This window comes from Arachis ipaensis, chromosome B10, assembly GCF_000816755.2.
Source record: "Arachis ipaensis cultivar K30076 chromosome B10, Araip1.1, whole genome shotgun sequence".
In the NCBI taxonomy this organism is placed as follows: Eukaryota; Viridiplantae; Streptophyta; class Magnoliopsida; order Fabales; family Fabaceae; genus Arachis; species Arachis ipaensis.
The window spans coordinates 99,759,574-99,770,828 of record NC_029794.2 but is presented as its reverse complement, the minus strand read 5'-3'; the positions used below and the strand labels follow the sequence as shown (position 1 = coordinate 99,770,828).

Here is an 11,255-nt window from a genome sequence, read left to right as displayed (position 1 = left end):
TATTTAAATCTTATATTAATTAAGTATTTGAACATATATATATATATATATATTATATATATGCTAAACTTTCTTACTTATCTAAAAAGCATTTAGAAAGTAGGGTATTAATTCTTTGTATTCCCTTATGTATTTCTTTAATTTTCGAGGACGAAAATTTTTATAAGGTGGGTAGAATGTAAGACCCAGAACTTTTAAAAAGTTATTACGAACTAATTTCAAGTTATATATATATAGTTATTTACAGTTTTAATTTCCTAAATCGTTTTATTTTATTGAAGGTAATTAAAGGTAGTTTTAATTAATTTGGATTTGAAACCAATTAAGGTTTTTATCCAAATTATATACTTTTGGATTATTTTCCTATTTACTATTTAAAGCCTTAGAAACTTAAAAACAATGCTGTTTGGATATTTAAATTAGAATTTTATCCAATTATCTAATTATTGAATTAATTTCTATATTTAAATTATAAAATTAGTAGATGTAAAATAATCTAATTTTTTTATATATGATAATGTTTTATAAATAAATACCTTAGGTTTTGTTAATAAAAAGAATTAGTTATATTATGATATATTTTCAATTAGAGTATTTGAATGAAAATCAAATAGCAATTTGATGCAACAAATAATGTATTTTAAAGTAATTTTTAGGTTTCAATTAGTTTTTAAATTTAGTCCCAAAATCCCTAATTTCATACATAAACCCTAATCCTAATTAACACACATTTTTTCCTTTTTCCCCAAATGAAACCCTAGTTACCCATCAGCCCCCTCCCTTCTAACATCATCCACACACGTACACAGAAACGGGAATGAGAGAAGAAAGGGGAAACGGGAAGGGGACCGCCGAGGAAGAGGAGAGGAAGAGGAGGCGAGCTGTCTACGCCACCACCCAGTCGCCGCCACCATCGCGTCAGCATCTCACCGCCGTCATACTCGCCGGCATGGGTGAAGCCCTTCGCTGCCGTTGCTACCCGTGAAGCCGACGCCATCGTGGGTCAGAACCGAGGCGAGAGAGAAGGCCGTGGAGGAGGAGGGAACCACGCCATCAAGTCGCTGTCTGTGAAGCTCGGGTTGCCGTCCATGCTCACCGCCGCCATTCATCCTCTCCGCTGCCAGACGCCATCGCTGTTCTCGAAGAGGAGAGGGAGCTCGCCTTACCTTCAGGTCTGCCATCAAATCCGCCGTTGGAGTCGCGAACAGAGGACACGAGAGAGAGAACCGTCGTGGAGCTGCTGCATCGCCGGAGCTCCACGCCGCCGTTGTTGCCGCTGGGAACCGCCACCGCTGAGACCCACTGCCAGTAAAGGTTTATAAGTTGGCTTTCGCTCCTTTTAGGTTTTTGGAACCTTTTTGATCGTTGCATGTCTATTACAGTCGCCGTCGCCAGAGTTCTGGTCACTGCTGCCGCTCAAGGTGGTTACCGGGGCTATCGCCAAACCGGTTCAGGGACCGCTGCTGTTTCGTTTTCTTAGTTCGGGTCGTGTTCTGAGCGTTACCTATCGCTTTAAGTTGCTGTGAGTGCTGTAAAAGTGATCAAGGACTGAGTTGTGGTTGCTGTAGATTTCGGGTTAAAAGGAAAGGTTTCGTTGACGCATTTTGGGTTATGGTTTCGACGAGTCGAGGTAGGGATTTTTTATACAAACTAATTTATTTAAATTGGAATTTGTTATAAATAGATATGCTGTGTGAAATGTATTTCTGGTGATTATGCGAGTCTTATGAATTGTCTGATTATGTCTTGGATGAATATGGTTGCGTGTTTTGAGTGAAATAATGTCTGATTTTGATAAATTTGAGATTTTAGACTGGTTGATTTAAAATGGCTTTGATAGTCTGAAAATCAGAGTTTTGTTTATTTGAAACTGATTTGGTCTTGAACCTGCTGAGAAGGGTTGATGATTGGTTTGGTTGGGACCCGGAAAGGGTGGCAAAGTCCAAGTTTTAGGAGAGATGCTGCCGAAATTTCTACAAAAATCCGAGACTTTATTTGAAACGATATTTTAAAAGAATGGGTTATGCCTTGAATTGAATTACTGATAAATGAATTAGGTTTGAACTCTTTTATTAAGAAAATTATTACATTTTGAATGTAAACTAATTTAGAAAAAGAATTATGTTTTAAGATCGATTTAAAGATGAAAATAATTATGTTTTGGAGTTTGATTAAGTAAGCAAATTTTGGAGGAGTTTTAATGGATTTAAAAGAATCTTGGATTTCGATTAACTAATTTTACCTTACGACATTTTAGGAAAAGTTTGAAGTATTCTCTAAAACATTGATTTAGTAAAACTGCACAATTTTCTAAACCTTTGGAAACAGATTTAAGAATGAAATTAAAATTGGTTTTTGGTTTAAATGATTTGGTTTTGGTTTAAGTTATATTTTATTTATTCAAATCAAGAGGTTAAGGTTTCAGAGGTTTTAAATGAATTTAAGGAAATGAATCAGATTATTCTTCCTTGAATTCTTGAGACTCCGCATAGGAATTTTATGACCAAATCCTGATTTAGAAATGAATGATTTTGAGTCTTTCAAAAGAGATTTTGAATTTGGCATGATTTTGAGATTGTTTGGGAGTTTTAGAAAGATGTAGAGAGAGGCTTCGTTTTGAAATGTGATTCTTGGTAAGATGTGAATTGAATACATTTGTTATTTAAAAGTAAATGAGCCAAGAATGATTTTGAAATAAGATATTGAGCCTGATTGATTATGGATATTATCGAGATTAATGAGATATTGTTTGGTAGGCGTAAGGGCCGGGTTCATCCCGCTTACACTGAGTTGTAAGGATAAGGGCCGGGTTCGTCCCGCTTATGCTGAGAGATTTGATGTTGATGAGATTGTTGATAAGTCACTTGCGCCTGGCAAGGACAGTGGTTAATCCTGCTTGTCGAGGTTGCGGCGCCCGCGTAAGGACGGTGGTTAATCCCGCTTACGTGTAGATGTGAGGTCGGAGGCAGAGTATCCCGCACACATCCTTTCGGATCACAGGAGTGTGCAGGCACTGACATCCTAGACCGTGTGCCGGGCACGTTATCCTAGGGGGTTCCCATTTATTCGTGACCGAAAGGCAACATTCCCATGGGAATGTGTCGGGTTGGCAATTGAACCGACAATGTGATATCCTAGCCAGTAGGACAGACATTCATCATTTGTATCTATGTGACATTGTTAGGGTATGCATATTATAATTGGTTTGCCTATGTAAATAATTATGTTAACTGCTAACTGTTATACTTGTTGTAACTGCTCTTGATTGTGTTTGAACTACATTAATTGTGATTGTGTTTGATTGGGTGGTTTGTGATGAGTTGGTTGATGATTGAGCTGTTTGGGCCGAGGCCGTGTTGGATTGGATGGGCCTAAGGCCGTGGTTGGTATGTTTGAGGTCTAGCTCTGTATAAAGTATCAAACTAGTTCAGCATAGACTTAATGAACCTATGCTTGGGACAGGTTAGTCATTTATACTGTCTAGGAAAGATTTTAAGATTTTTATACCAAAGGAGAAAGTTTTCCAAGCTTTGGATAATTAGCTTATTTCCTCTTTTGAAATGGAATTTTGGATGTTAACTCTTTGGATTTCAAAAAGGCACGTAAGACGAGCATTGATCATTGTACTTTAAAAATAGTTTTATTTTACGTATCTTGTTATAGCAATTTCTGTAATCCTATAGTGAGAACAAGCGAGGACGGCATTCTCACTCCCCTACAGGTTATTCCTTTTCAGGATTTGGACGACAAAGCTTCTGAAGAGTTATATTCCTTTTCTGTTCATTCGGTATTTTTGTATTTATCATAGTAATGATTTTTCCCTCGCCTTTATCTTTATTAATTTTGTAAGAGGGATAGGAATTTGTGATATGTATGTTTATAGAGTTAGTGATTTGTATATATATAAATTACGGTATTGTATCTGGTTTGTATGTACATCTATGTTTATGTTTTCAACTAAAAAGTGTTTTAGAAAGGTTATGCGGTTTTAAGTTTAAACAGTCTCCTATTTTAGTATTAAATATGTTTAGAGTTGTCGTAATATCTAAGCTATCAGAGTGGCGCAGCCTGAAGCGTGACATTCTGATAGTAAGGGTATTACAACAACCACATTCACAAACTGATAAAGGCCTCTTCTTCTTAAACCTTGCAGTAGAACTTTCTGGGTGAACTGACAACGAACAACACAGTAAGTTGCATGAAATTCAAAGTAAACAATATTATCTTGAGCAAACTTAGATACACTAGTTAGGTTCTTAGTAATGTGAGGTGTGTGAATTAACTGTTGTAATGAAAACCAGCATTTAGAATTCAAAGAATACAAAAAAGAACTACCAATACGAGAGATAGAGATACCTGAACCATTGCCAACTTGAACCTGCTCAGGACCAGAGTATTCGAAGCAAGATAGCATGTTTGATTGATGTGGAGTCACATGATGTGATGCTCCTGTATCTGGATACCATGTTGGATTAGAAATGGTAGATGGTGCAGCTAGAAAAGCTTGTGGATTATGAAAATATGAAGTTGGTGGTGGAGGAGTAGAAGTTGAGGTATTATTTTGTGAAGAGGAAGCTGGTAATGCAATGTTGTATCCAGAATTATTAGGCCTAAAGGATTGAGACTCGGAAGGGGGTGGAATTTCTTGATTAAATCGATGGAAGCAGTGCCAAGCAATGTGGCCAAAACGCCCATAAACTTGGCACTGAGGTCTAGGAGAATTATAGAAAGATCTTCCTCCTCCTTTTGTGAATCCTCCACCTCCTCTCCCTCTTCTTCCTCCAGTTTCACGATTGAAGTTTGGAATGGATGGAAAGTAGGTTTGTGTGAGGTTAGCTTGTATCACTAAATTCTTTGGTTTTCTTTACTTGTCCAACATTTCATCATGAGTTAACAACATAGTTTCAACTTCACATAGGGTAAACATATCTGGTTTTGAATTAATGGTAGTCATAAGCATTTGATAATCTTCATTTAGACCTTCAAGAATAGCTTTAACCTGTTTTTCTAGTTTGAGAGGCTTTCCCAAGGCTGCTAATGAATCTACAATAACTTTGATCTTTGAAATATATTCTGAAGTAGTGGGGTTGTGTTTCTTGATAAGCTTGAGTTGTGCCTTTAATTGTTTGATTCGATGTTTTGTAGACTCACCAACTATGCCTCAATCCTATTCCAAATCTGGTAGCTATAAGTACATCCAACCATTTTAGGTTTGATAGCAGAATTCATAGAGGCCAGCAACCATGAAATTAGGTTTTGATCATCTTGAATCCATTGTTTGTATTGAGAAGATTCAATACCAGTAGATTAATTTTCTGAATTTTCAAAAGGTGCAGGGATCTTTTCTTGATAAAGGTGATTTTCCAATAACGCTTGTCCTTGAATGGCTGCCAAAGCTTGTTGCTCCCATGTCTTGTGGTTATTTTCCTTCAACTTATCTTGAATTAGATTAAAGGGCCTTTGGTTGAAGAATTGAAGTGGAATCTGAGAAGAATTTGTATTTGCAGCACTTGAATCTTTATTGGAAAGCAGCAAAGAGGATATTAAGATACTTGCAAAGGACAAAGGAGTTTGGATTGACATTTCACAGATGCAATGATACAAGATTCTATGCTTTCTCATATTCAGATTGGGCTGCTGATATTGAGGATCGAAGGTCAGTATCTGGATTTTGTGTGTATTTTGGCACTAATTTAGTGTCTTGGTCTTGTAGGAAGCAATCTACTGTTAGTAGGAGCTCTACTGAGGCTGAATTCAGAAGTTTGGCATCTTGTGAAGCTAAGTTAGTCTGGCTTAAAAACCTTCTTCAAGAGTTAGATGTTTCTCTTCCAACTGCTCCCATTATTTACTGTGATAACCTTAGCACAGTTCTACTTATGGACAACCCAATCTTGCATGACAAGACCAAGCATTTTCAGCTTGAAGTCCAGCTGATTCGAGACAAATTGAGGGACAACTCCCTGCATATTGTGCATATCCCAGGGATTGAACAAATTGCAGACATCCTCACCAAGCCATTATCAGCTACTGCCTTTGAGAGATTACGGGTCAAACTGCGAGTAGCTCTTCGACCATACTCCAATTTGGAGGGGTGTGAAGGATAACAAAGATAAAGATTGTAAATCTTTATTAGAAACAGAGTGTTAGTTTTGTTAATTAGTGGTTTGTTATTAACTCTCTCTCTTGTGCTAGTATATATATTAGTAGTTGACCGTTTAGGAAGGATATAGCATTGTATTCATTTCATACATCTCTAGGTATTCATAAATCAAAGAATTCCTTTTCTGCTTCGTTTTGCTTTCCTTTCTTTTCTCTATTTTTGATTTCTTGCTAAACAAGTTAGTGTTTCAAAGCTTCTTTTGTGAAGGATAACAAAGATAAAGATTGTAAATCTTTATTAGAAACAGAGTGTTAGTTTGGTTAATTAGTGGTTTGTTATTAACTCTCTCTCTTGTGCTAGTATATATATATTAGTAGTTGACCCTTTAGGAAGGATATAGCATTGTATTCATTTCATACATCTCTAGGTATTCATAAATCAAAGAATTCCTTTTCTACTTCGTTTTGCTTTCCTTTCTTTTCTCCATTTTTGATTTCTTGCTAAACTAGTTAGTGTTCCAAAGCTTCTTTATGGTATTAGAGCTTATGTCTTTTGAAGATTCATGGCTTCTCTGTCAGATGATTCTACTATCTCTGCTAATAAAGATTTACAATCTTTATCTTTGTTATCCTTCACAATTGGAAGATGCACGAGTAGCTGAGGCAGTGGTGGAGCGCAGAAGGGGACGGTAGAAATTCAGGCATCGGCGGTGACACACAAGGGCATGGAGACGCAAATTAGGCACATCTGGGTTCGGAGATCCGATTTGAGTCTCAAACATGATGCCGTCCACCTCGTCGGGGTTGTAGAGGGAAGCCGCAGCAATGAAGAATACAGAAGCTGGTCTCCTGCACAAGATGAAAAGGGAATCGTGATTTTGAATTTCGGGTCATGAAGCGGGTTGGGTTGAGATTCGGGTTTTCTGCTGTGGGTCTAGGCCAATTGTGGCCCGGATATATAAAATCCATTAAAAAAGAGAATGGGTGTGTGTAAGGATACTTGACCCCAAAAAAAAAAAAACTTCAAATATTCATCACCAAAGAAAACCTTCAAATATTAATGTAGTTATTTTATAAAAATATTTAGTTTAATGCCTACATGTTTATGGGTTAGGCAAAATTGGATTTGTCTTTACTCATATCCGACCTTAAATATTAATCCAATTTATTTTTGAGATTCTTATCCAACTTTATACCCAACAAAATTTTATTACTTTCAGATTATAATAAAACCATGCACGAACATTGACACAGCACAGGACACAACACGAGACACGCAGACACACCAATTTAAAATTTTTATAAGATACAGAGATACGACATATATATAAAATATACAGTATTTTTTAAATAAGTTGTGATGATATTTTAGCATATTCATATTAAATATAAATTATTTCTAATTCATCAATATCTAAGATAAAATCTATATACCAAAAAGTAAAATATTTTTGTTAGAACTAGACTTAACAAATCAAGTGTAAACTCAATTAATTAAAAGCAAACAAGTTTATTTTACTAAGAACCAAATTTACCAAGAAAATCGAATTAATAAAATTAGAAGTTTATGACAAACACAGTAGAAAATGCTACAATAACTCAATAAGTACTCAAATTAAATTTATACAGTAATGAAAAAGGTTTAACCGGGGAGAACAAGATGACTCGAGCTTTGATTTCGTGTTTAACCAAGTCCAAATGAAATCGGACCAAATTTGGCTCAAATCTATTGGATTGGCCAGGTCTTTGGAGTGGACCAGTCTATAGACACCTCTAATTAACTGTTACTAATTAACTTTTTTTTCCTTCGTATCGGTGATACTTTTCAATTGAATCGACTACATGACATGTATATTTTAGGTTAGAGAAAAAAAGAATGGAGAGATGATATTGTATAGATCTAAACATGTATTTGTGTAGCCCTTGAGGGCCAAGTTAGAAATACATTATGATGAGTTATTAAATAACTAACGACACATGAATAACTAATATTGATTAAAAAGGAAAAGCACATTTCTCATAAGGGACTCTCTAATTCTAAGGTATTCTCTTTCTTGTAAGTGTATCCACTTGATGCCCAAAGAAAGGCCCCAAAATTAAGCAGAGATATGACAAAAAGAAAGGCATAATAATAATCTAGGTGAGAATCATTAAGGTTGTTCCCTATCCATCTCTTACCACTGACTTTCCCAGTAACGTTATCCGTCATAGTCACCAAAAACGTGCAAAAAAAGCTCCCAGCAGCAACAGAGCTTGTGAAAAACGTTGTTCCAAGACCCTTCATTTCTTCAGGGGATTGATCATAGAAGAATTCCAACAAACCACTCATAAGAAATGTGTCTGCTATGCCAAGTAAAATATACTGTGGCAACAACCAGAATATGCTCATAGGAACTATCTTTTCATGGCCACTTATATGTTGCTGTGCTATCACATTCATTCTTTGAATCTCTACGGCGCAGCACACAGCCATTGCTACCGCCTGCACAGCGATTCCTGCGCCCAGCCTCTGTAGCAACGTGATTCCTCTCATGTTTCCGGTTCTCCGGCGCATGAACGGTACGAAGTAAGTGTCGTAGATTGGGAGGGAAATGAGCATTGTGACAACTAGGAAGCTCCAGAGGGAGGCGGCCGGAATGCGAAAACTCTGGCCAAGGCTTCTGTCCAATGTTGTACCTTGTTTGACAAAAATGGTCATCTCTACTGCAAGGAAATTGCTTGGAATTAGCATTAGTAGCCATATTTCAAGCATTCCTAGAACAAGCTTTGTTCCTTCTACTTGAGTCACTGTGCATGCTGCATTTTTGCTCTCTTTTATTGCTGCCTTGTCTAAGAACCTGTAACAATTCAATACTTTTTAGCTGTGCCATTTTAGGACTACACTTCATAATTCATCCCTCAATCTAATTTTCCATCTTATAATTACTTATCCAGTAAAACATTAAAAGTTTAACTATTTTGTTACTACTTTTAATATTTTTACTATTTAAAAGTTTGTAGTTCAATATAGATAAAAAAATTTAAATAGGTCTTTCAGTCTTTGTTAACAAGATATGAAATATTTTTAAAATATCCGTTTTTTTTAATGTAAGTTAGAATATTTTAAAAGTAAATATTCTAAAAAATTGTATTTTTTTCTAAAAAGTAATTGAAAATTTTTATTTAGTATAAAAAAATGTTAAACTGTACGAAGTAATTAATTTAAGATTTAGTGAAACTCCACCTTGCATCAAATTAATTAAACCAAAATTAAATTAAGAAGATCTATACCAGCTTATTACCTAACCTGAAACGGGGAGTGTGATGGATTTGCCTCGTTCCACTATTTACATAATGTTGCAAGTCAAATTCATGGAGCTCTGAAGGAGAAGTAGGAAGCTGAAGGTTTCTATTTGTGAAGGCAAGAAGAATGACCCTAATGAAATCCTTTTCATGGCAAGTCTTGGCATTTCTAGATTTGTGCCTATATAATGGGGTGCCCAGAAAGAAAACAATAACCGAAAATAGAAATCCAATAGCACACAAGGCATAACCACATTCCCATCTAACCTTCTCTTGAATGTAGACAACAGCCAAAGTAGCAACTAAAGCACCACATGATGTGTGGAAAGTCCACCAATTGAAGAATGAACCTTTGAGCTGCTTCTCTTTTGAGTTGAAATCATCAAATTGATCAGCACCAAAAGTTGACATGTTTGGCTTCAATGCACCACTTCCAATTGCTATAGTGTATAGTGATAGATTGAAGAGTGATAGTTGTAAGTTGCTTGCATTGCTGTTCCACTTTGGTCTCAAGCTTTTCAGCCAAGTAGTCAGGACTAGAAGCACAACTCCCTGTGTGTGTCATAGTGAAGTAGTCTCTCATATTAAAAATTTATCCATCACAGTAGTAATAAATTAATAGTAATATCTCAAATCGATTTTAAAAAAATATTTAGTTGGATAATTTAATCTTTATAAAATTTTGATAATCGAATCAATTTTTAAATTATTTTGTCAGAGATCAATTTTCAAATCAAATTTTGATAAAAAGTTAGATAAATCAGTTTCTATTGTTATTTAATAAAGACAAATTTTTAAAAATTGTAAAAATTTTCGGATCAATTATTTTATATAGACAGATAATCTCATGTGAGGACTAATTTATCTAACAAAATTAAAATTTGTGTGAATTAAATTAGTAATTAAAATTCGTTGAGAACTAAAATATCGGACTAATAATTTTATAACAAATGATTTGGGGTATTAGTGTATTAATTATGAATTAAAACTTACTATGGTATATATGAGGAGTGAAAGAGTGACCGTCCAAAAGCGCCCCATGTAATGAGAATCAGCTATGTAGGCACCAAGAATTGGGGTTATCCATGCTACTCCTGACCAGTTATTCACATCGCTTATTGAAGATACCAAGTCTTTGTGGAGTTGGCTTGTCATATAATTCACCAAATTAGCAGCTACTCCAAAGTAGGCAAATCTTTCCAATGCTTGGTATGCTACCATTAATACATACATACATACTCTCGTCATATATTAATTCGAGTCATCATAGTAATTCTGTATTCTATATAACCCTAAAGTTTTATATATATAAACCTATATGTGAAAGCAAGCAACTAACTTCTAACTATCTAATATCAATATCATCATGAGTTGCTAATTTTTTAATCATAACTTAAAAATATCTGAGAGAAAATTATATACCAAGAATATATCTGCAAGCTTTCCATTGCCCAGTTGTAGAAGAGAGCACTCGTTTTCCTCTAAGATCAACCGTGCCATCCTGAGTGTAACTATTTTTGTCCTCCATGTCACAGAAAATTTTGTTGTGATGGAAGCAATAATTAAGATTCATTGATGGAAGAAGGAAGATGAATCTATCAATCTATCTATACATTTATTTATGTGGTATATATCATTCTTTGGTTGAAGAAATAGGCAAATTTCATGATTATTTTATTCTTTGAATGGATTCTATGCGCCCTTTCATGTGTAATGAAGCAATATGATTTGGTCCTTACGAGTTATTGAAAAGAAAATTATGAAATACGAAAACGAATTGAAAGATCAGAAGAGGATGGCCTATAATTCGCTATATGCAATTTGTGCGATTCTCTATTATATATAATATAATGTTAGTGTATGCTAAATTAGGT

General features: G+C 35.2%; 1 protein-coding gene and 1 long non-coding RNA gene across 2 annotated transcripts in view; one reads left to right on the top strand and one right to left on the bottom strand.

Annotated features, from left to right (window-relative positions):
* LOC107624277 overlaps positions 1–3,911 on the top strand; it is a 12,669-nt gene extending 8,758 nt beyond the window's left edge. Inside the window, exon 4 of the long non-coding RNA XR_002355215.1 lies at positions 3,722–3,911. This is a non-coding gene — a long non-coding RNA (uncharacterized LOC107624277). The remainder of the gene's footprint in view (positions 1–3,721) is intronic.
* LOC107620844 (protein NRT1/ PTR FAMILY 5.1-like) lies at positions 7,988–11,008 on the bottom strand. Its single transcript, XM_016322950.2, has 4 exons — positions 10,804–11,008; positions 10,375–10,595; positions 9,386–9,933; positions 7,988–8,936 (listed from the first exon to the last, which is right to left on the bottom strand). Exons 1-4 carry the CDS (start codon positions 10,952–10,954, stop codon positions 8,117–8,119), a joined length of 1,740 nt encoding a protein of 579 aa, XP_016178436.2. The 5' UTR covers positions 10,955–11,008; the 3' UTR covers positions 7,988–8,116.

Coding starts and splice junctions, on each gene's coding strand:
- LOC107620844 (XM_016322950.2), bottom strand. CDS start 10,954: ATGAATCTTAATTATTGCTTCCATCACAACAAAATTTTCTGTGACATG. Junction 9,934..10,374: donor CACTCCTCATATATACCATA/GTAAGTTTTAAT, acceptor TGACACACACAG/GGAGTTGTGCTTCTAGTCCT. Junction 8,937..9,385: donor CATCACACTCCCCGTTTCAG/GTTAGGTAATAA, acceptor GAATTGTTACAG/GTTCTTAGACAAGGCAGCAA.